The sequence below is a fragment of the Rhamphochromis sp. 'chilingali' genome, assembly GCF_963969265.1.
Source record: "Rhamphochromis sp. 'chilingali' genome assembly, chromosome: 7".
In the NCBI taxonomy this organism is placed as follows: domain Eukaryota; kingdom Metazoa; phylum Chordata; class Actinopteri; order Cichliformes; family Cichlidae; genus Rhamphochromis; species Rhamphochromis sp. 'chilingali'.
Window position 1 is genome coordinate 26,969,801 of NC_137934.1, and position 26,696 is coordinate 26,996,496.

Here is a 26,696-nt window from a genome sequence, read left to right on the forward strand (position 1 = left end):
GGCCAAGACCCAACATCCAATAAACCAGAATTTTCCTTTAAATGGGACCAAAGGAAGCACCATGGTAACACTAGCTATCGCTGTGATAAACTCTCCAAAAAGTCAATTTCAAACCCAGATGGGATGCATAACCAGTCAAATAAATGACCACAGACAGCCCACACAGAGAACATGTGTGTGCATTTAAAGTGTGTTTTGTGTATATTACATTCTTGCCAAGTTATGGGCATGCCTGAGAAGCAAAATGTCTCATAACAAAAGCACAGAGAAAGGGCCAGAATGTGAATGGCTTTATATGGGTGTTTACAATTCTCCCTTTTTTCCCCCCTCACATTATTTAGCATGCTAACCGACACACGAGCTGGACGAGACTAAGGTTTCACATGCAACTGTAGGATAAACCCACATGTACAGATACCAGTCACACTGAGCAGAGATGGTGAGCCACAGTACTCAGGTAGCAGAGAAACAGTCATGAATTCAGTGAATTCAGACTTCATTTTAAAAAACAGACTTAGAGTGCAGCTCTGCTGAGACAGGTGCCCCACACACACACACACACACACACACACACACACACACACACACACACACACACACACACACACACACACACACACACAGCTACATAGAGGTCTTAACACACAGCCAACAGGCACAGTGCTAACCTTTGACCTCCACTGATGCTATTTGAAGGCTACTAGTGGAGGTAATGGGTGAGAAAAATGCTCACACATGAGTTTGAGCTCCCTGTTTCAGCCTACCTCTCTCTGTCTCTCTTTTTCTTTGTACACATCAAACAAAGAGATGCTCTGTCAGATATGATATCACCTTGCCCTGCCAATGAAAAAGCAAAACATGCACCTTAACTTCAAATGATTGAAGACCTCAAAGAAAGTGCAGAGGAACACTATCAACTGGCAAAACTGAATAATTGAATGGCAGACCCCAAAGCTAATGTTCTTTATCCTTGGGCCAACAATTCAAATGTTGACTGCAATATATAAATGGACTCCAAATGGAGTGCATCAATGTGACAGCAATGGGGCATTTTTATAGGTTAGAATTTGATTGTAGTAATTCCATCTAATATGTCACTATTGAGACATAATCTTTGACTGTGACTTTTTATGTAGCTGTACAGCTTTAATTTTCATCATAAAGATTTGTTGATTCAGGCCTGACATCAATCAGATTTGAGTGTGGCTAGTGAAATTCAACTCAGCTTTTAAAAAATGTGGTTAATCACAATTAATTCAAGATACTTTTTTCAAATATGGGCAGGTAAACTTTTTTCTCTTGGTAAATAACAAAAATAACAAAAAAGCCTTTTCCCTGAGCAGCAAAACTGCTGATAAGCTATTATTGCTCCTTTATAATTAAATTTATTTATAATTCAATTATACATGTGTCAGAACATTTTTAAATTATTAAATAAAATATTGAAAGAATGCATCAGTGCAGTGAATGTATTGTTCAGGCAAAAGAAAAAAAACAAACATATTTTGTGCATCTCCATAGTTATTTTCCTACCTGGTGCTGCTTGCATCTCCATTCGACCTGCAGTTGTGATGAGCGCCTCCAAAATCCTGATGTGATGCTCTGGATTTACATCTGCACTGTAAACAAAGCACCAAAGTGAAAACAAATTGTAGTAAGGGACACCATTGAACTAAGTTTTGCATAAAAAAGTAAATATAGTTCATGATGTACTTTCAGGTACAATTTCAATTGTGCTGTGTAGAAGTCAGGTTGATACACAGCTGACAGCCCTATTTGACAACTGTTAGAATTCATATTATGACAAGAACCAACCAGCTAAGTAAAGAGAAATGACAGTCTATCATTACTTTAAGAACTGAAGGTCAGTCAGTCTGGAAAATTGCTAAAACTTTGAATTTGTCCCCAAGTGCAGTCTCAAAAACCATCAAGTGCCACGACACACCTATACATCAACTGTTCAGAGGGGATTGTGCAAATCTGGCCTTTATGGTCAAATAACTGCTAAGAAACCACTACTAAGGAAAAGCAACAAACAGAAGAGATTTGTTTGGGCCAAGATTATTTGTATTAGCCAAGCTCAAATAAAAACGTGACAAGATTACCTTCATCCAACTAAAACAGCTGATACTTTTATATTTAAAAAATGCTCTTGCTAACAGAAAACCAAGTGTGATATTTGGCTCATCTTTAAAATCAACATCCTAGAGAGAGATCCAGGAGAATGGCATTTAACAAGGCTTCCGAAATTGTTTTGTTCATCTGTGACCTGCTTACGTTCATCTGTGACTGTTTTTCCAGAATTTACCAAGGAATTTCTTCTCCTGGCACTGTGTACTGTGGAGATGTGCTGGATTTGGGGAGGGCAGTCAGTGAGTCAGTGAGTCAGAAATGAGGGTTGTTTGTGTAGCATGGTCAGGCAAGTTTACCTTTGACGTGAACAACGGGTGGAAAAAGAGTGGGGTGGTATTTCGCATTGTGCCATGTTATTTGCACCAGATGCCATAATAGCTCATTTCATGTGTATGGAATCTCTGATTAATCCTAAATTGTTCTGCAGTCTGTAAGCATTTAAACAATTACACATCTTTTCTTGTCTGAGCCTTACCAAAAAGTGCTAGATACTAAAGAAAATATGAGGTAAGGCATCATTTAGTATTTTTCTTGACGTGAACAAGACCAAAATAAATAAATGTTTCTCATATTTTTGTCTGAGTCTCCAAAGCCTAATATACTATCTCTTTCCTCTGTGCCATTTCAATTACCTGTTCAATAAACAGCAAAAAAATTTCTTAATGGAGAATGAAAAGAAAATATTTCTACTTGTCTGTCTGCCTTTCTATCCGTTTACTACAGTGCTTTTTAGTTTTCTTCAAAAACATAGAGTTAAGGTACAGGTCATTATCAATGATGATATAGGGCAGAGACAACAGCATTGCTTTCCTGTCCTTCACGGGCTCTTATATTATAGTTAAGTTAACAGCCACAAACATAACTTGAAATCAACCAAAGGATATGTGGCTCAGTGCATCATAATCATCAAATAAATTCACAGCAGTAAAAAAAGAAAAGAAAATTCACATGAAATAAAGTGTTTCCTCCAAAAACTCTGCATGGATATTTCCAAGAGGAAAGTGTTGAAGGTCCTGATAGTTTTTATATCTGTACCTAAGAGAAAGGTGCTTGAAGATAATGTCAGTGAAGGCCTGTCCTAGCAGCCGGGGGGAGGCTTGACTCTGCTGGCTGATTCGATTCAGGTTTCCAGTGAGGTGGACCAGGAGCTGGTGGTTGACTTGAGGGATGCTGGGAGACTCAAGGATCCTTTTCAGCCTATCCCCACACTCCTCCACACTCTGACTCTCTGAAAGAAAAGACACAACACCTGAATTCTTTGGAGCATTAAACTAGGTATAAAAATGATTCATCAAATGTCCTTTTTCAGCCTATGTTGATTTTGGCAGTAGACAATACATAGTATTTACACTATATTTTAACTATAACAGATATACTGTAGCATCAGGTCTTACCTTTCTTGTAAATAGACTGCAGTGCATTCTTATTTTTATAGACCACAATGTTTCATATTACAATACATATTCACCAACTGTCAAAGAAACACTACAGGGCTGAAACACTCATGTAAAGAGCTTGGCTGGGGCAATTCTGGGCTTGCCCCAAACACTGCAACATGATGACTCGAGGAGTCACCAACCTTTTGATCAGTGGATAACGAGCTCTACCTTCTGAGCCTTATAATTACCAAGAATAGATACAAGCGACTGCTTCAGTTTTCCTGCTTTTATTTAGTTAATGACACTGAATGTTCATTGTCTGAATGGACTGTCCTGGTATTCCTAAATCTAGTGAGGGTGCGCTGGGAATGCCTGGCAGAGGCCTAGTCTGACAGATCTTCAACTCCCACCTCTGGCAGAGCTTTGACAGCATTCAACCATGCGCTTTGTCACTGATTCTGTTCATAACGTAACCAAATGGCAGAAGGCTTTGACTTGGGTGGTCTCAAAATCTTGTCTCTGCTTTTTGCTGATTATGTGGTTCAGTTGGCTTCATCAGGTGGTGGCCTCCAGCTTGCACTGGAGCTATTCACAGCTAAATGTAAAGCATTGCATGGGGTCACAATGACCCCATTCAATGATCATCATTCAAAAATTAATAGTTAACTTTTTTGTTTTGGCTTCCTATTTCTTGACTTTTCCTTATGTGATGGGGGCAACTAAGTAAGCATAACATTTTTATGATGAAATTTGGGATGTACACATTTTGCATACATCGACACTCCTCTGGGGTCAGTTTTACCCCGAGTTATTTTAGCTTTGTAAAGCATGTCTTTCTGTGTGTGACCTACTATCCTCACACCTGCTGAATTACAACTGATATTTCTTGTGTGGTGGTGGGTGGGAATCTCCTGCAAGGACATGACAGGACATGGAAAATAAGGGAGGAGCAAACATATAAAAGCTTTCATGACTGCCTTCTATCTAAATCATTGGTGCACTGTGTACTCTGCAATCTGTATGCTCTCTAAAAATGTCCTTTGGGAAAACATTACTGTCAATGAGTTTTTGGCACAAGTCTTTGACAGTGAAAGTGCGATGGAGGAGAATGTGTCAGAGACAGAGTATTGTGTTGAGGAGGACCTTGGTTTTGAGGAATTCTCATCTGATGAGACTGAGTGTTAACCCTCCTGCTGTCTCTCAACCACCAGCAGACAGAAACCCTTCCAAAAATGGAAAGATAACATGGTCCCTTTCCCAACTCCAACAACAGGGTAGACTTAGTACTGATAATATTATCAAAATGGTTCCAGGCCCCACCAGATACGCAGTCAGCCATGTTGAGGACATCGAGCCATCATTTGAGCTCTTCGTGACACCATCAATTGAAAATATTGTGCTTCAGATGACAAATTTAGAGGGGACAGCTGGAAAGACTTGGGTGTAACTGACTTGAAAGCTGACATTGGGCTGCTCATTTTGGCAAGAGTTTACAGGTCAAACGTTGAAGCAACAGCAAGCCTTTGGAATGCTGAGACTGAAAGGTGGGTACAGTGTTTACCCCTGCTGTACAATCCAGGTCCCCGTGTGACTGTTGACGAGTGCTTGGTTGCATTTTGTGGCTGCTGTCTATTTCAGCAATATATGACAAGCAAACCTGAATAATATGTTTGTGACGAACACACGGCAGACCTGTCCATATTTCAGTGCTTTTCAGCATACTTTACTCGGTTGCTGATCTCACACACAGCTGCAGCTTTTCAGCTTGCAGCTGAACACTTCCACAACCACAACACTACAGGACCTAGTTCAGCCTTAAAGCCAGCGAGGCATGATTGCGGATGCCACTCAGGTGCGTCTGCCTCCTCTGCAGCGGAACCACAGACCATGCCCCACCACAATGCCATCAAAATATGGGCAGCATGTGATGCACAGTCCAGCTTTGCCTGGAATATGCAAGTTTACACAGCCAAGTCCACTGGTGAAGCAAACTCAGGGCAAAAGAGTGGTGGCTGACATGGCCGAAGGACTGCATGGGCATAATATCACACGTGATATTTTTTTTTCATGTCTTATGCCTTGGGTGAGGAATTGCTCAATAGGGAGGTCAACATGTTGGAGACAGGGAGAAAGAACAAGCCTGAGCTTCCTTCTGAACTTCTTGCTGTCAAGAACATGAACGTACCATTTTCAGTTTTTGACTTTACTGAAAAAGCAACTCTGGTTTCCTATTGCTCCAAGAAAGGGAAAAATCTCCTGTTGCACAGCACAATACACAAAGATGCTGCTCTAAGCACCAGGAGAGATAAAAAAAAAACACAAATGGTCCTGGACTATGAGACAAAGGGAGGGGTGGACAGTGAGTGCGTACAATGCATTTGTTATATATGGTATGAAATTTAAAAAGGACTGGAACAGGAGAAAGCTGAGTTGAAGGAGGATTTTCCTGGAGCATTCCCACCATGAATAATTCAAAGGCTAGCATGACCTATGCACAATACAAGAAGTATGCACCAACTAGTGCAGGCGAAAACAATTTAACTGTGTTTCCCCACATACATGTTGTCTATTTAACATTCACACTCTGATGGATGAGTCAGAGAGCAACCTTGCCCAAGGATATATTTGCTATGTAGAATAGAGCAGCTAGGGATTGAACCACCAACCTTCTGATTAGTAACTGCTCTGCTCTACAAGCTTAGCTACACTCAGCCCTACTGATAAAATGTCACCTAGTCTGTATGGAAGTCATAATTGCAGACAAATTCAATTTGATTAATTGACCCTGTTCATGTCGTGTCTTTATTTGCAGGAAGGACTCTTGCAAATAAGACCACAACCCACTTCCAGTCTAATCTCCTTAAATAAAGGTTGGTAAAGGTCATATTAATTCAATCTATCAAAAGTTAAGAGACAATGTGCACCTGAGACAGGTCGCCAGTCACAGTCACATGACTGGAAGGTTCTCATACTGTGCTCATACTAAGCAGTGGTTCACCAGCCACTACTTTGGATGGTGAATCTGAGTTTGTAATACAGCCTTGCAAACTCATATTTGACCGTAGCTCAGGGGATTGGGAAGCTCATCTGTAACTGGAAGGTTGCCGGTTCAATCCCCCTGCTCTCTGTCCTGGTTGTTGTGTCCTTGGGCAAGACACTTTACCCTACTGGTGATGGCCAGAGGGGCCGATGGTGCGATATGGCAGCCTTGCGTCTGTCAGTCTGTCAGGGCAGCTGTGGCTACAACTGTAACTTGCCTCCAGTCTGTGAATGAATAGTGGAATTGTAAAGTGCTTTGGGTGCCTAGAAAAGCGCTATATAAATCCAATCCATTATTATTATGTTGACAGAAACATTTAGAGTCTTTTGGTCACTGGATCTGCTGCAGGGACATTTGTCCAAGTTTAAGGCTAAGTTAAGACATCTGACACTTTTCCTTGTTGTTTTAGACTCAGTGATGAGTAGGTGTGTCAACCACACATTTGATTTTCATTTAAAGATTACAGATAGAGGGCTGATCACCGGCCCTTTATCTAAGGTAAGTCTCATAGGCAAGTGGTTTCTTCCTGTTCCAGCATCACGTTACGTTTAAACTAAATGTTTTACAGAAGCACTTCAAACCTGCTGTTACTCAATGCCAGTGGTAATCAGACAAAGTATTGTGAAAATTTATGCATTTGAGCATTCTAGGATATGCTGTGCAGCTCAGCAGACACCCTGGATGGCACATGCACAAACATTTCTCACATAAGAAACATTCCAGCTTTCCTTTTAAACAGAAGTATAGATGTGCTGCCGGGTGAGAAACAGCACCATCAATATCAATTTAAGCACGTAGCTAACTGCTTGCTGACTTTGAGGAGATGTAAAGCCTTGGCAGGATATTGTTATTTGCATTGAGTCCTAGTCCAACAGCCAGTAACGTGTAAGCTAGCCTAATATATAGTAAGGAGAAAATCGCATGGCCTCTATAAATGGATGGTTATAAAAATGACACCATGGGAGGCTGTGCAGGGTATATACCAATTCCTTTCTTGTACTAGCCAGGGTTTAGACAATGGGCTGTGTTCAAGAAGGACCAGACATATTGACAAGCTCTCTCAGCACAGGCCCTTTATCATGGCTAAGAAGCTGCAAATAAAAAAAAACATCTGTGCCCGAGACTGCTGTGTGTTGACTGGAGGACACAGTGGGAGAGTGCTGATCTTCCATGGACAAACAGACTCCTAACTGCACTCCACACAACGTGTCTTTTTATCTATGGCTGAGTCTATTTGGCTGCTCATGGAGTTTAATTTTTCTGTTTAATTTTGTTTGTTTTTTACTGATTCAGTTTATTTGATTCCTTTTAATAATAAAGTCTCATTTTAAAATCACACCCAAGCTTGTAAAATTAACTGGAATATACTCTAAATTCATCCTAAAGTGTTATGTCTGCTTTTTTTTCTTCTCAACATCTCAGAATAGTGTGCCATTTTACACCTTTACACATATTTAGTAGGCCAGAAAGAGGCAGATAAAAATGTTGCAATGTGTGAAATACCTTTGTATAATTTCTAGTACATCCATGTATCATTTTCAGTGAATGTAACTATGTTGTTTTGACTCCAGTAAGGATTTTGTTACAATGAAACAATGTAAGCTACTGAGGAGAGGTTTTTATAGAATTTAATTAAATTTAAAGCCTGGTGCTGTAAAACTGAAGTTTAAAACTGAGACATTTGTATAAAATGTAAAAATACATTTAAAACATACAAACATTGAGTGTGTTTTCCTGCCCAGAGAGGTGGCTCATGGGGGTTCAGGGGACACTTGTGGTGTATATATGTGTGTTTGGTTTGTTTAAATGAAGGTCATGTTACCTAGGTCAGCCCTACCTCTGTGTGATCTCTACTGATCACAGACAACTGGCACATTCAGCCCCCCTCCCGTCTGTCGTTATTGATTATTGTTGACCCAACTAATCAATGGAGGTCAAGGCTGAAGCGAGAACTTGGGTTGCCTGTTTGACCCCCTGGGGCTCTGAGAGACTGGACAACTGGACATTAGACTCCTTGGTGTGCCAAAGAGTGTGTGTGAGACATGCTGACATTATGGTGGTTAGGACCAGACCAGCATAGTTGGAGATAAAAATGCCTCTTATCTCCTGGGTTTTCATGGAGATAAGATGCATTTTTATTTCAGTTGAAATTGCAGTTTTGACTGATTTAGTGTGTGTGTGTGTGTGTAGACAAAGGACTTGAAACGCTGTACGGGTAAATAGAGTTCAAAAAGAACATAAGGATCTGTAGAATCTCATTTAATTTTTTGAGTTCCTGGTTACGACATTGCTGCTGATTGCTTCCAGTATGGATGTAGCTTGAATCTATTTTACACCTTTAAGATGATCTGGAATGTAAATTGAGACCTATGCCTAATCAGCCAACATCAGTGGTGACCCTCATTGATGCTCTCATGTCTCAATGGGAACATAATGACGCCAGAAGGCTGGAGCCTGTTACAACAGCACATTAATGCCCTTGAATGCATCAACCCCTCCAACTGAAAAGCCGTTTCTTTTTTCCCCTCTCACACGTTTAGGTCCAGATGGACAGTGATCAGGCTGACTCAGGCAGCTGGCCTTTATCCTCATAGATAATAACCTCTGTGAGAGCATTAAGGTTAACTAATGCTGACAAAAGCAATGAATGAGTCTTGGAAGCATAAAAAATAACGCTGGGGGAAGGACTGGGAAAGGATAAGGAAGACACAAGCTGGAGGAAAACGAAGCCCTCTGATTAAAGAAGATAAGTGATTCACAGACCACATATTTAAGTAGAATGGGAAACTTCTGAAGTAAAAAAAATACAAATGTTCAGATACAAATCTAATGACTTTAGCTCTGCAGACATTGTTACTTTAAGGGACTAAGGAGCATTTGTACACATGAGAAAGCAACTTCTTAGATCTTTCTGTTGCTATGAAAGAAAAGTGGCTCAGGCATGATAACAAAAGGTCAACTGTGATCAGGATGTTGCAGGAACGAATGAGAGAAGGAATACAGGATTACCATCTTCTCATGACAGGTTATTTTTCAGTATTCAAAAAAGTTTTAAAATAGGAAAAATAGAAATATGACTGGACTAATATAAGGCTCAAATAAAGTTTGAGGTGATGTACAAAAGCATTATAGATTAAATTAAACAGTCATGTTACATCTTACACAGATCTTACTCAGGCAATGTCAGAGAAATTTTAATTTCTTTAATACATAGCTTTGGCAAAAAATAAAAAACACGTCCCACTGGTTGCTTCATATAGAGTACAGAAGGTTTCTGAAAAAAATCCCTTCAGTTTTCCAAACATTTTATCTTTGTTTCTAATAATGTAGGGGAATTTCCCATGATGTGCCACTGACTGGAAAAAAGGATTCAGATCAGATGAGAAAATGACTCCCGGAGAAAAGAACAGTCAGAGGAAAAGTATTTAACGAGAGGGGATTTTAAGTGTTACAACATCAACAAATTTCAAGCAACAGATGAAGACAGAACAATAAGGCTTTTTACTAATTCTATGTATGTGAGTATAAAAACCTGCAACATAAAATGCAGGGTGAATAGTTTACTGATTTACTGTTTTGTCATTATTAATTATAGATATTTTGAGGATGACATCTGTTAATGGAAAATAAGTAAATTTTAATGCGCTTTACGGAGTCCCTATGAACCCCAAAGCGCTTTACACTACATTCAGTCATCTACCCATTCACACACTGGTGATGGGTGGAGCTACATTGCAGCCACAGCTGCCCTGGGGCAGACAAACAGAGGCGAGGCTGCCAGACACTGTTAATGTGAGTCTGTCTCTGACAGGTCTTTTATTTCCACCATGCACAGTGCACACATTAAGCAAAAAAAAGGAGGATATCAAGGGAGGCTTGATGACAAATGGATTAGAGTTTCAAGAGTCCCTAAAAGCCAGGGAGAAGAGGACCTGCTGGGTGGAGTGGACAGCAGGTAAAAGGGGGGGGGGGGGGGGCAAGAAGGTCAGGTGTATGGAAAATGAAAAATGAAAGAAAGATAGAGGGACAGAGACAGAGACTGACACTAGACCATAATTCAGTACAGTTTATGTTGAAAGCTGACAGAGGATTATATTCTTCTTGTTTTTATCCATGGCAAAATTCTGGCGGATGTGACGATACAGCAAACATGCTCAAAACCTTGACATCTTGTCTCTGGTCAAAACAAGTACCTTGGTACAGTGGCAGAAACTGAATTATAGGCAGATGGATGTCAAAATTGTTTCCATGCAGAATAGAGGTTGCATCAGAATGTGTCTTAGAAACTGAAAGGCAAAGAATGAATTAAATCCGTTTGTCTTTGATTCTTTTAGCAATGACAATATGGTTAGCAGATGTTTATGAACAGGCATCCACAGAATGTCTTTCTAAACATACAAAGACTACTACCACTGGGGGCTTGAAAGGCACAAGCAATAAAATTGCTGTCCAATTTCATAAGGCCTTAGAAACACAGTCCATAGTGCCCAAAACAGTGTAAACCCAAAAGTATCTGCGTACCTCAGAGCACCTGTTGTTTGTACTGTGTAGCACACTGTACCTTGAGCAGTATAGACCAGCTCACTGTAGATGGTGGCAGGTATGATGGGGGCAGGCAGGTCCTGCAGGAAACCTTTTAGAGCATCAGTCAGAGCAACCACATCATATCGGTTCAAATTCACAGAGAGCAGATCTGGGAAGACAAGAAAAAACAGACATAGCCCAGAGAAGCAAGAAGCGCTACTGTGTTCATGACCTCAGATCCAACCATGGATGGAATAAAGAACAAGGTCACTGAGGGTGCAGGACCAGAGACCAGACCACCTTTGTGAACATGAGTGTTGTTAGCATTCGCTACTTGAGGAGAAAAAAGACACAGAAAAGTCACAAAAATGTGTGAGGGGGATCAGGGAAGGAAAACCCTCACGTTAATTGCTTGCTAAAAGACACTGGCTGGAATAAAAATCAAACTAGATGTGGGAAGTAACTCACAGATAAGGAATCATGCAAAAAAAATCCTCTTATTATTGGATTATCATAATGTCATTTCAAAATCTAAGCACCAAATTCCCCCTACATAATAAATGTCCATGGTTCACAATAGCTCACATTGTTACTCTTGTGGAATTTTAATAAAACACATGTCACGGTGATAGGTTTTGGACACTGATTTGTTCATTTTTTTATGCAAAAGTCATATTTATTTAGCAAATTTATCCAGGTCATCACCATCATAGTAGATCTATTAGCATTTGAAGTAGCAGGGGACCAAGAATAAGGCAAAGGCATAAAAAATGGTGTAGAAACCAATGAGTAGGATATTCAAACTCATGTGTAGTTCTGCATCCTCGTTCAGATGGATTAAATTGGAAAGTGAAACGTGGCAGAGTAATGGACTTTTAGTTCTGGTCAAAATGCCATATTAGCAAAGTGCGAGATTGGTGATCTGCTTGATCAGGGTTTATCAACTCTCATGGTCAGTTGCTTCTGGGAAAGCGAGAAAGGACTTTAGTTACCCATAGATAACAATAAAAAAACACAACTGCCCAGTCCACAAGAATTTACAAATCTATCTTCCTCTAGACAAAATAATAGATAACACCCCCGTTATGACCCTGCTTTGTGCTTACGTGAGTACTTCAGCAGATTAGCAAAGGACAAACCACATGGCGTCAGAGGACGTTTTTGCTGTCCTCCATCTTTCACCCCAACCTTCCTCCTCTTTTCTACCTCCATTCATCCTTCCCCATTTAACCCCCCTCCCCCCAGCTCCCTTTCGACTTCTTCCTTCTTGACCTTTCTTCTGTTTGTCTTTTTAAAAAATTCCTGTATCAGCCTCGTTTGCTTTTCTTTTAGCCTTTTTTCATTTCCTTTCCCTTCTTGTTTTTCTCATCCCAGTGTCACCCAAACCACCTTTTCCCCTGTATGCATCAGCCTCTCTAGGGTTAAAATGCTTGTTAAAAGCCATTGATTTCATTCCCTAAATAATGCCTGAATAAACTTAACCATTCACAGACCAGTAAACCAGCAGGCCATTAATATCTACGGATGACCTCTTCACATTGCTGTGCTGGGACTTGCGTTATTGTGCAGTGATTTGTCTAGGGAATTTGATCATCTCAGTGCCGAGACAGCTTAAATTTGGTGTCACCATGAAAGCCAAGCCCACAGGAAGATACTAACACAGTTTTTCTTGTGTGTGTGTGTGTGTGTGTGTGAGAGTGGGGGGGTGGGGGTGGCTTGTGAAAGCATAAAGTATTTTATTCTAAGAAGTATTTTATTCTTAAAGCATCTTAAGGCAACTGTTGTAATTTGGTGGTATATAAGTGAAACTGTTTTGAATTGAATTATATCAGGTAAAGTATTGTTGTGTGGTCTTTACTTGAAAGTGCTTAGAGTGGTCAAGTTAGACTAAAAAAGTACTTTATAAATGCAGGTTCATTACATTATAACTGTCCAATGCTAATCAAGCTTGCTAATAAGTATTAGCATTAGCGCTCCAGGTCTGAACTGATTTAGGTGAAGCATAATCAGTCTGTGTAAGAATGTTTTTTGTAATGAATTTGTGTCACAAACTCAAAATATGTAGGCAGATTTATATGAAACACCACAGAAGTATTAATTGATGAAATTCTAATTGAACAACTTCAAACCAGAATTTTAGTGATGCAGTTATCTGTCTGGTTGGTCACTGAAGAAATTAAATTGTTAAATCATTAAAAACGAATCAAATGTCAAGAACATTTTAGCTATTTCTGGATTTAAGCTGACACATACACACAAACACACACAAATTTCCTCTTTACACCTGATCACTCCATCAATTCATCAAGGTCTGACCCTCGCTATGGATCAGTCATCGGCTAGGCAAAGGAACAAAAGGACAGATAAATGGACAGATTAATTAATGAATGACTGAAATGAGGAGAGGGGGGTTAACAGTCAAGTGCAGTGTTTAGCTATTACTACATGTTATAGAGGATCTATTTGGTAGGGTTGGTTGACTGACTTGATTGGAGTAGGTGAAATGTAAGATGTTTATGAATAATACTATGTATACACACTATTTTTAGGTCAGGTGAACTGATTTTTATTAAAGCTACACAACGAGACCTGAAGTTACAACATATATTAAGGCAGAAGAAATTATATACATGCATTTACACAAAGAACAAAGCAACAGCAGATACAAACTAGAAAATGCATTTTCTGAAGAAACTGCAGTGTGGATGCTGATAGCTGAATGTTTTGAGCTGAAATGAAATAATTGCTGCATGTTAAGTTAAAAATGTTGAATGAGATGAAAAATACAGAAATTTTCATCTGAAAACAAAAGTTCAGAACTATTGAAAGCAGAGATTCAAACAGAAGAAGTTAAACAGTAAGCGAACATGTTTAACATGTTTGTAAATTAGAAAAAGCCGAGTAATGACAAAAGAAAACATCTGCATAAAAAAAAACTTGAAACCTCATATTATTTTAATCACTGAATGACTGAAATGTGAGAAAATCCACTACAGACAGCTGAATGCCGTAAGTTTTAATCATTCAGTTAGAAAAGATGACTCTAAAAGTCATCATCTGACTCCAAATGCCCAGATCTGAACCACCTGTGTGCGGAAGAAAAAGCCACCAATGAACAATAAGCTTGAATTTAACAGGCCAATCAGAATACCCTATTTAGTTGTCCTGCACTAACTACTGGCATACTGTTATTCTGTGGCAAAACCCTGTCAAATCTGCCTTGGTGCACCTGTTGAAAGACTGCATCTAAATCCTAGACCCTAACTTCCATCAAAACAGCTTTTGAACTGTGAGGATCCCAAGGAATTGTTCTACACAACAGTGTCTCTTTTATCCTCGTGGTGTCAAAAATGTGATGACAGAAGCAATTTAAAAAGTGGGGTCTTTCCTGCTGTTGAGACAAATTCCTGACTAAAAATACAATGTATTTCTATGGGTCAGTTAGAAGGTTATCCCCCTACTTAGAGCCACACAAATCAAAAAGTTTAAATCTCTGAGCTTTGAAAAACACAATGTTGGAAGAGAAGAACAATGACTACGTTTTGAGGGTAAAATGATGGCTGTAGAGCAAACATTGGGGACACAGCAACAGTTGAAAGAAGTTGAATCTTGGCAGAGTGACAGACAGAGCTCATTAAGCAGGCAGGTGTGAGCCTGGTTGCCCCCCCCATTGGACAAAAGTTATTGTGAAACAAATGCTTCCCAAGAAAAAACTACAAGTCGTATTGACAAAATTCTTTCACCGTGAGCGACAGCAATGTCTAGTCTACCGAGTTTTCATGCATGTGGAGTTTATTATATGGACATGATGACATTTATGAAAGAACCCCATAATATATACTACAATAATAATAACATTGGATCAAAGAGGACAGCGATGGCTACATTTTGAATGAGAATTTGAAGGGTCCCCCCCGTAAAATACATTATAATTTTTTGTTCAATAAAGTTGAATAATTAAAAAGATATAAAAGTTAAAAGTGAGAAAAGTAGAAGCAGTAATGTCCAAAAGAAGAGGAATTGAATGGTGGTTGAATGGTTTTTCTAAGCTGAATGGTGTTGAAGGAGATAGTCGGCGAAAAATGTACGGAATAGATAATAATAAAATAGAAGAAAGAATAGAAGAACAATACTTAATGCTTAATCAGCATCCACACTAATTAGTCTGATGATCCAGATCTGGGTTTGAATACGCAGAAATACCAGAAATAACCAGACTTTAGTTTAGTTTCATTTAATTTCCTGAGTGAGTGTTCCTGTTTCAGTTCAGTTTTTACTGTTTGAAAATCTTAAGGTTTAGTCCAGTTTTTATTAGTTTAAAGACATTCAAAGTCCCAGGAAACACACCAATTAAAACACAAAAACAAGGGATTTTTTAAAAGAAAATTTTACTTAAATATGTATTTATATTTTTTAGTTTAGTTTTATTTAACTATAAAACATTTCACCTTGAGAGGAGATGTGCTTGTTTGGTGGTACACAAATAAAGGTGAAGTGAACTTGCTGAGTACTGCAGAGTCCTTTACAGAAACCAAACAGGATAAACTTCAAGGCTTGTTTAAGTTTTCCAGATTATTCTTGAGGTCAGAACAGCAAGGTGTTTGAAAACAGAACACTTAGTGAATTTTGTGTAAGCTGGAATCAGTACGTATAGGTACAGAAGCTGTATATGTAGACATAAAAGAGGAACTTGATGTCCAAGGTCGTAACATTTAGAACTGACAGAGAACAAAGATACACTCTGAACTTGCAGCAGAGTCAAAGGAAATTTGAAGGCCAAAAACAATCTCAGACTCATGCAAGCTTACAGCAGTATAAGTTAATTAGGTAAAGCTTTGCTTTAATGTCATGGACAAGAAAAGTATTCATTTGGTGGCTGTAGCTCAGGAAGTACAGCAGGTCATCTACTAACTGGATACACTGATTGGAGTGTGAATGTGTCAGAATGAGAGATAGAAGGCACTGTGGTGTAAGAGCAGAGACTTAGAGACAAAGCAAGGTAGAATTAGCTGTCAAACAATTGAAGTGCAAAAAAGATTCTCATTTAAGTCGATGCCATTATGAAAGAGGGCTGCCACTCAAAACAGTACAGTTCTTGAGAAACTAGAAATGTGGCAAAGCATTCAAATATTTACAGATTACCATTGCAACAGTCAGCACTTCTTCTCACACCTAATATAACTGATACAGATTACACTATTTACATAAGTTAATGTATCAGTTTCAGAGATAATATGACAATATGTATCCCATTCCCTATAGTTACGAAGGTAAGCAGGTAAGGAGGCTACATGTGCCTCTGGGTATAGCTGAGAGCTCTTTTTTTTTAGCATTTTTATTTTAAATCTTATTTAATTGATTTTATTGATCAAAGAGAGCAAAATCATCTGTCATACGTTACTAGTGAACAATCCCCTTTCTTTTATTTTGAAGTTTTTGAAAGCTATGTAAGCCAGCTTTTGAAAAAGAAGCTAGCTTGCCCCATCCTGTTTGTATAAATTATTTGTTTTCTGGTTACTAACACTTATATGGTGGAAATATATATTGTGGTTTTCCTTACAATATTACTTATCACTACTCACTCATCACCCTTATATTATATTATTATATGTTATATTAAATTATATTGTCTATGTGGATGCAATAGCTATACATATTACACATTGTGTGTAATATATTTCTCTTTAATTTTTGTATCTGACATGAAGAAAATATGTTCTAGCTTTTATATCTGTTAATATTTTCATCTTGTAGTTTTTTGTCCATTTGACTTATTGATTTGTTGGTTTATTTATGGCAGAAAGCACCTATGTAGCCAGTTTCATTGATTACAGAAGAGTCTTGGTTTTAGATCAGTTTTAAAGTGGAGCGAAGAATAACAAAGTGTTAGTTTGACGACCAATAGTTAGGTATTCTAGTAGACTAATAGACTGTTCTGCTCCACTAAATGCTTTGGTGCACAGTGAAAAAAGAGCTTTAACATATATAGTCAGCAAATAATACACAAACATACATCTGTAAGGCACTATGTTCAGTAACCAATTAATATACACTGTATGTATCCCTGAAAGCTTTTGGCAGCAGTATATCCAGTGCGTGGTAATGAGGCATAATTTCATCCAGTGCATGTGTGACAACTAACAACTGACCTCTATAGCATAAACATACCAGGCACAAACCATGCCTACAACCACTGACTGGTTTGTGGGAGCAGTTAACATTGTAGCTGGTTTGTGTCTTTTCAGTGGATTTGTTGGCTGTGGGGAAATATTAATGTTGCATTTTCTGTGACACAAAAAGTGAGAGCGATCTACACGGACCCAGATCTTATTTATGCCCCAGGATGTTCTGGAGGCCTAAACTGCCCTGATGCTTACAGTGTAACTTCCAGGAGTTAAAGAGCTATGGAATGAATTTCTTTTAGACATCAGGGCCAACAATGTTCCCAGCTTGCTGGTACTGTATGTATTACAGAAAGTAATATCTCTATAGTATGAGTTGTATTTGTTATAAAGTGTATTGCATTGTATGTTTTTACAAGTTTAATTTTCAGATGACAGATTTAATGCCACTAAATACATGAAAGTACTGCAAGATCACTGCGGAAAAACAGAATATTTAAAAAAGCCATTAAAGAGACTGTAACTGCTGCTGAAATATTCCTGCTTTAAACTTTATTGCTTATTTTAATGGACTTGCAGATCACTTGGGTTTATGTACATAAAAAGATCCATGACTTTTTATTTTTTAATGTATACTTGCCTTTACAGCCTATAAACTAAATTTTTCCTCCTCAAAGTAATTTGTATTCAAGTAAAAAGTGCTTTTTATTTAGAGTACAAGTTTACCATGTGCTTCCTACCTTCCGCACATGGTACATATGCTTATATATGTACACTACACACACACACACACACACACACACACACACACACACACACACACACACACACACACACACACACACATATATATATATATATATATATATATATATATATATATATATATATATATATATAGATATATATATAGATATATATATATATATAGATATATAGATATAGATATATATATATATATATAGATATATATAGATATATATATAGATATATATATATATATGCACTCATCTGGACCGAGATCTCCAAATGATGCTCCTGGGATCTGCTGGAGCCACTTGCCTAGTTTGTGAGTTACTGCACCTACTGCTCCGATTACCTGATTTATCAATTCCTTATATACTCCAGTTATAAATGTGGCATATACAAAATGAATATAAAATCAAAACTGATCATCAACATAAAAAAAGAATCGCACAGTATCACAGTCTTCCTCAACTCTATTAGAATCCCCAGTTACCCTAATACCCATATCACTGACCTATAAGTGTAAACCCTCCAGGTCAATGACATAGGTCTTATATCGTGTGTAGTCTGCATGTCGCAAACAATCTGTTTGGTTGTGGTCATTGACCACAATCAACTAGAAGGTTGGAACAAAGAACCTTGTTGCTTTGAAGCCACAGTATCCGCCACAACCAGATGCAGCTACAGATGTAAACATCTGCAGTCAAAAAGCTCTGCTGCTGTTGTGAAAAACAAGACCAAATGTGAGGAAATATGTCAAGATGTTCACACTCCAAGTCTGAAGCATTAAACTCAAATGTTGGTGGAACATCCTAAAGCAGACAACTTATGTCACTGTTATTCTTACTATTGTCTCGTATTCCTCCTATATTCAACTTTTTGGCCATCCATTTTAAACAAATACAGCCAGCCGTCTACAGTTTTATGGCGTGAAATAGTGTTGATATGACACAAAATAAACATTAGTTTATTTAATAGTATATATTGGGTTGTGTTGTTCTTAAATTTGTGAAAATATATATATTTTATTCTATATAAACAGAGAACTGAAAAAAAAATTCTCATTTTCTTCTGCTCATCCAATTTAGGATTGCAGTCTGGGTGGAACCCTTTCAGTATGTTACATGGTTGTGTGTTTGGTGCCTCGGGTGATAATGTTAGTCTAAACCATTTTAATTTGTGTTTTTGCTTATAATCATATAGTTCCCATGACTACCGCTAGGTCCCCAAGTCACCTCTGTGTCAACCCATGTGTCCTTGGAATTCTGCTCACACACACTCTGATATCACAACATGAGCTCAGATAGATGGAACAGGAGGACACAGAGAATAAAACACAGGGATGAGCGAGAAAGAGAGAAGTAGAAAAACTATCACACTGGCATACAGAACAGATGTGGTGGTTATTTTGATACCTGCCTGAACACGGCAAGAGCACTCTTGTGATCACAGAATTGTTCAGAATTGTTTAGAAAAAGATTGCAAAGAATTTAAGGTTTTAATTTGCCCCAAAACATCCGAGATCAGAAAACTGAAATCTGTATGTGTAAGTGTTTCCAACAGACGGTGGAGCCACAGGTATCTCTTTAGTCATTCATGTTACAGGGCAACATATGGTAGAGATAAGCATCTGAGAGAAGAAGTGAGCAGAAGCGAAGAGAAGAGAAGAGAAGAGAAGCATTACCCCATCATCATTTCAGCATACTGAGTTAAAAACATTTGTCTTTTTACAATGGAAATAATTATCACATCCAGATCAGTTTTCTGATTACCTTATATGATGTTAAATGATGTTATATATGGTTAATAGGGTATTCCACCATGGGATAACTGGGAAAGTACTTGAAATATTCAACGTTTCAGTAAATGCTTAAGCTTTTACCACAGTTACAATGATTTGGTTCTGGACTCTACTCATCTCACTTTCAGAATTTTTTCATTAACACAGTTTACTTTGCCTATTGCACATTTTCCTTTTCCTTTGTTTTCCAAATACTAACATTAATGTGATTGCCAGTGGCAGTCTGGGGAAAAAATACAATGAGCCCTTTGCATTGGAATCTCCAGTATGAGAAGAGCAAAAAAAAAAGTGGATCCAAGAACAAGCTCTCCCATAGGAGTACGCGATCAGAAAGCCACAGCTATGGTCAGTCTAATTTGTGCAAACTCTTTGTAGACTATTTGTTAAAATGATTTGACAGCTGCTTAACAGTCCATCGCTGAAACACAGATTGATCCAATTAACTTTTCAGAACTGTAAAAATCCCCTCATAACTGCTATGCAGCATTTTGGTTTAGGATTTATATTTGCTGAGAAGAACACATTTCAGTATGATTTTAGCTAACACTGACAAAAACATCAATCCCCTGTGAGTGTCAGCTCCCCAAAAGCCCCACTGGTTACACTGGAAAACATGAAAAGATTTCAGTACAGAGGACATGGATGCATTTTTTCGAAAATAGTAGATATTGATGCATGACACTAGTATATCAAGCAAAGCACAGTCTGCAGCACGTAGCAGAATAGCATAACAGCTGAGCAGACAGTGGAGCAGGGTCACTGTCTTTACAGTAAGTTGCTAAACAGTTTGCAAAACATATTCCTGAAATAAATATACATGTATAAAGAAAACTGGCTGCCATAGTAATATCAGAGTTTTTGGTATCAGTATCAGCCCTAAAAGTCAAAGTCTGTTCAGGTTGAATATAAACTATATCATATAACTATGAATAATATGAATTTTACCTGTCTCTGACTTTCTACCACTAAAGATTTATATTTAGAAACTAACTAATTTCTACAGTATTAATATATGGTGCCAATAAAGGTTAAAGTTTGGGAAATCATGCTGTCATGGCTTATATCAGGGGTATCCAGACTTTTTTTCAAGTGTGCCAGATTTATTAATGGAAAATCATTCAGGGGCCAATAATCATTCATTCCTTTTTCGAAACATAAAAACTGTGGGGGTTTGTTTTTTTTGTTTTTAAAAAAATTTTTTTTTTATATTTAATAATACAACCGTTTGTATTATTATGGTGATTAGGTGTGTTCAAGCCTGAACAAAATAAATGAACTTTTCATTCACATATTTCATAACACAGTCTTTGATAAACACTCTCTGTGAAAGGTTTTTCAGCATGGTTGCTCTCTGATAGGAAATGTGAATTAGCATGTTTTGTCTGATAGTGTCTCTTGACATTCAATTCCTTTTTTTCTTACTCTGCAAATTACGCAAACACAATTGTTTTGATTGTCTGTGAAAACGTACAGCATTGCAATTTCCATCTCTCCTGGAACACTCAAAAAGATGAAATTGGGTGGTCGTTATATTTTAGCCCCCCCTGCAACTCTGATAAAGATAAGAGGATGGATGGAGTGACAGCTACGTGAAAGTTGTTATAAAGCCATTCAAGTTTTATGTTAAACAGACTCTAGATTTTATTGGACACTCCAAAAATAACTCTTCAAATGAACTTAAAATAATAATGGGAAGGATTTTCAGATTAATCTATTACTTTCTATTAGCATTAAGTATTTTTGTTAGACTAACTTCATTTGCATGGGTTGGGTCAACTCAGCTAAATTAAGTTGGACTCAACTGGAGTAAATAAGTTGATTCATCATTATTTAATTACGTTGGTCCAACTCAAGTACATTAAATTTGAATAACAGAATTGCATAATGCTAAAATAAATTTAATTTAATCACATGAAAATCCTTTTCATTATTTTTTTATGTTCATTGAAATAGTTATTTTTTGAGTAAAGGTCTAGCCTTCAGTATCTCTTTTTCAGAGGTGTCATGGCATTAGCCACAGCTTGTTACAACCAATGAGTGTAAAAAACCTTTATACAGTCATTGGTTGGAACACAGAGATCAGCTCAGATGCTGCTGCCACCATAAGATGAAGTGACAAGAGAAATTACTCTATAAATTCTGTTTGTTTTGGTGGGCCAATCAATAATACCTTTTAAGATGGGAGTGAGGGGTGGTTAATGACAGAATGAAGGGTAATCAGATGTCTCTGACAGGTTCTTCTTTCCTATAAAAGCACACCACACCTCTAGGCTCTTACTTTATTTCTCAAGAACACAATATTTCTTACATTTCTTCCGCTGTAAAATAGTGTCAGTAATACACCTGCAAGAAAATATGAATGTATATTTCTACACTTTGTTTTCCCTCTTGGGTGAAAAATAATAAATATATAATGCAATTAGTGTTAGTGGAATAAAATGTTCCTCTAGCAAGTTCTTAAAAATACTTGCTGTATTTGGAGCCAAAGAACCATTTTCTCAATTTTTACCAAATGCTTTGCGACAAACTGACTGACTGTTTCCACCACACATCCACTGTGAACGAATGTCTGATCAGCTGTTTATGAGTATGTGCAGCTGCTGACTGTAAAATTACTGGATTCCAATAGGTTACTGACGGACCCCAGAGGAAGATGATGACATCACTTCCAACCAATAGCAGGACAGAGACTGGGAGACAACTGGTAGCAGAGACAGAAAGAATAGAAGGATGCAGATGGAAGAAAAAGATGGAGTAGAGGAGCGATTTTAATTTCTGTTTTGCTGAACTCAGCAGCCACTGTCACTGAAGCACAAGGGAGAAGAAAAGGAATGGCGATGAATGAGTGAATAAAAAAGGACATAAAAGTTCAAAAGGGAAGACAGAGAGAGACTGAAGAGCACTAAAAAAATGCAAAAAGAAATAATATTATTTAAGAGTTCCGGTGTTGTAGATTGCTTGTTGCTGTGAGAGGCAACCAAATAATTTCATGGGAAAATGTGAGCAAAGATAACAAAGTAGTATGTCCTCATCTATCTGCAGTGTCTCTCTATGCTTCCATGCACACTGTTTTATATTCTGTGTAGCAGAATATTCTGTAACAGTTTAAGTGAACATGAGTCATCATTTCCAAAACAGACACTGCCCACTCTGTGCCATTGCACAGTGTTTGTGTGTTTGCATATATCTGAGCACGTCCATGTAATCATCACAAGCAACTACTTCAAACTCAGTTAAAAGCATAAAACACACATACTCAGAGGCCTCACACCAGAGATACTAGTACACATACAAAATAAAGATGTTTCCCATTGTAATAAAATCAAAAAAACACTACTACTTTTATACTTTTCACAGAAAGAACATTCTTAAACTCTAAAGTACTTTTGCACAGCTTATAATAGCTTTTAGTGAAATCCTCAGTTGATCCACTATCTCAAACAAGATGTTTTAGCTGCAGGAGGAAATAAACTGCAGGGTACACCAACAACCAAGCATCACTCTTGGTGTGTACCATTTGCCAGGGTGGCAATGGCAGGTAGATGGATGGATAGATAGATGGATGGATGGATGGATGTTGTCACTCTTCAGGTGTGAAACACATGCTGGTACTCACAGATACAGAAGTTCCAGCACACACACAGTGTTACTGGGCCAACTCACTGAGCGCTGTGTGGGCACGGCAGAACCAGTCTGCTAAAAAAGGCTAGCTGTTACCATGGCAACTCTCAGGCCATGTACCAATCACATGTCAATTTGATGAGGTAATGTTCCTAAACCCTTTCAGAGTAACTCAGACACTTATACGCTCACTTTGACTCTTCTAAGAAAATACTGTACACGTGCAACATACCAAATAAAGCACACACAGCCAATCATGTCAGTTGGCAGGATCTGAGGCTGTGGAATAATGTGAGAATTTCTGTACAATATACAACTCCCTGTTACATAATATTATTCCATAACATGCAACACAAATGCAGAACAGAGAAGGCAGAGTACTTAAGCAGCTTGGATATACTTCCTGCAGACTGATGTTTCACTGCCTCTGCAACGTACTGATCAGAACACCGTTCCAACAAAGGTTTTATTTACTATTATCAGTTATTCAATTCAGTTTAGTTTTCAAAGTGCCACATCAGAACAAAAGTCTCCTAAAGCCACTTAATGTTCTAAATTAAAGACCCTAAAATAATTCAGAGAAGCCGCAACAAGAGGTAGACACACTCTGGAAGGGAGCCAGAGATTAATAATAACTCATAATTAAATTGAGTGTATAAACACATGGTCAGTGAAAAAGGAGTGAGAGAAGGAGAAACGCTCAGTACATCATGGCAATCTAAGTCTATTGCAGTATATAAATGTACTACCATACACAGTATACAAACATGGATAGAGGATTTGGATATGACCTTCAAGACTTGCATATTTCCTGGTTAACCTTTGACTTTGTAGCAATAGGCCCACCACTTGCAGGAGGCGCCAGGCCCCACAGGCAGTAGAGGTCGGGTGCAATGTGTGCCGGGCTGCGACCAGGAGCTGAGGCCCTGGCGGACCGACCGAGACTTCAACGCTCATTGGGCAACAACAATGAGACCTGGAGGGGCGTGATTGAGAGGAACGGGTTCAAGGATCTGACCCTGAGCGGGTTTTTATTCTTGGACTTCTGTGCAAACCACAGTTTGTCCGTAAGTCAAACCTCAGATACAGGAGGAAAAATGCAGTTTTCTTCCTGGCTGTGGAACACTGGATTGCCATGAGAGCAAACATGACTTTGTTGCCTATTCTTTGTCAATTTTTTTTTTTTTTTTAATAGGGCAGCAGGGTGTTGCAGTGGTTAGCATTGTTGCCTCATAGTAAAAAGGTCCTGGGTTTCAATCCACTATCTGGCCAAGGCCTTTCTGTATGTAGTTTGCATGCTCTCCCCATGTCTGGATGGGTTCGCTCTGATAGCTTTCTCCACAGTCCAAAGACATGCAGTTGGTGGGTTTAGGTTTATTGGTGGGGACCTGTCCAGGGTGCACCTTATATTTTGCCCTATACAGCTGGGCTGCTCTTGTTGACGATACAGCATTAAGGCTCAGGGGTAAAACGTATCTTTACAGCCTTTGTAGTACAAAATACAATTTGGGGCTCTATTAATAGTCACATCTTCATAACAAAGGCACTGTGGCTAATAATGAGATTTTTTCATAACTTAGCTCTTTGCTGAATGTTCAAAATGGTATTATAGTTTCTGCTTTTTGGACCCTGCTTCACAGAACTATGTAACAAATCTTTGTTGTACAGGCCATCCAAGAAGTTTGTTCTTTAGTTTTGTTTAGTGAAATTCTAGTACTTTATTATTCTTTTAGGTAATACCAATTAGTAGGCACGTATATCTGTGCCCCCTACAGTTTTTGTTGGTGCAGCTTGTGGAACAAACTTGCATTAGCTGATAAGTTAGTACTCCACTCCATCATCCAAATATTGTCAATATGGTCTGTGAAACGCTAACATGGTGGTGGCCAAAAGTTAAACATTAAGGCTTCAAAATGTGGATTCCACAAGCCAACAGGTGATATTACATCAGCCACAGTGATTGCAGTATAGACAGTCTATACTTAAAGAAAAACACTCATTCATTATATTTCTTTATCTTTGCCTTGTATTTCTTCTGAGTGTGTAATTCAAAACCATGATTGAAAGAGAAAAATATTCCTGTGTGTGATGCTGAGGCACGGAGGAAGACAGTGTTTCCTTTCTTGTTTCCCTCCCACTCTCTCTCCATTGTTTCTCACATATACCACCCCTACGTGCCCTTCAGTATTCCATCCAAACCCTTCCTTTATGACTATTCACATGACCTCATACTCAGACGTCAATACAACTCTCCCCACAAGTTACCTTTTGATATATTTATATTCCATATAAATGCGGGCGATCGTGGCTCAAGAGTTGGGAATTTGTCTTGTAATCGGAAGGTTGCCGGTTCGAGCCCCGGCTTGGACAGTCTCGGTCGTTGTGTCCTTGGGCAAGACACTTCACCTACTGGTGGTGGTCAGAGGGCCCGGTGGCGCCAGTGTCCAGCAGCCTCGCCTCTGGCAGTGCGCCCCAGGGTGGCTGTGGCTACAATGTAGCTGCCATCACCAGTGTGTGAATGTATGGGTGGATGACTGGATATGTAAAGCGCTTTGGGGTCCTTAGGGACTAGTAAAGCGCTATATAAATACAGGCCATTTATAAACTCTGTCCACCTCTATTAGATCACATATCATACAGAACACAGTTATAGAGTGCATGCAATTTCTGTCATTCAGCCCCTTTATGCTTTAACATATATCTGGGTGTGCATGTCAGGGCTTTGTTATATATTTCTCTGCCTATATGTCAGCTTCTTTAATTCAATAATATGTGCATATCTTGGCCCAATGGTAATGGTCTAAAAAGGGTCAGGTTTCAGGTGTGTGCGCATGTATCTATACACATGTATCTGGCAAGCTGTGTAAAGTGTTTTGAGTGTTGCTCGGATAAATAACAAAAGTACTATATAAGAATCAGTCCATTTACTATGTTGTGTGGCTCAGCATCCAATGTCTTCAGTCTTTTTAAAACCTTTTGAAAGTATGATGTATTACCTAAGCCTATGTTTATAGCTGTGTGTGTGTGTGTGTGTGTTTAGTATTTCTTTTAAGACTTAGAAAGACAATAACATATAACATAAATGATGAAAAATACATAATAGTGATGTAGCATCATTAGTGCTAACCTCTTAGGATTCCAGGTAGCATAACTACTGAAACACCGAAATTAGTTCTGCATCAGTCCATAAAATACATTTCTAAATAGTTTTAGAATTATCTTCATTCAAGATTTACTTTGTAAATTATATTACTAATATATAAAATTAGAGGGAGTGCACTCGATTAACCATTATCTTAATATTCTTCTTGCTATTACAATAAAAATAA

General features: G+C 38.3%; 1 protein-coding gene across 1 annotated transcript in view; it reads right to left on the minus strand.

The window, feature by feature from the left end:
- Positions 1–748: 748 nt before the first annotated feature.
- The window catches only part of LOC308400048 (phosphatidylinositol 3-kinase regulatory subunit alpha-like), a 103,612-nt gene continuing 77,664 nt past the window's right edge, over positions 749–26,696 (minus strand). Inside the window, exons 4-7 of the mRNA XM_080887524.1 lie at positions 11,114–11,245; positions 3,169–3,361; positions 1,534–1,619; positions 749–837 (exon numbers count right to left, since the gene is read on the minus strand). Of these exons, the coding sequence (XP_080743650.1) occupies positions 761–837; positions 1,534–1,619; positions 3,169–3,361; positions 11,114–11,245 (488 nt within the window). The 3' untranslated portion in view covers positions 749–760. The remainder of the gene's footprint in view (positions 838–1,533; positions 1,620–3,168; positions 3,362–11,113; positions 11,246–26,696) is intronic.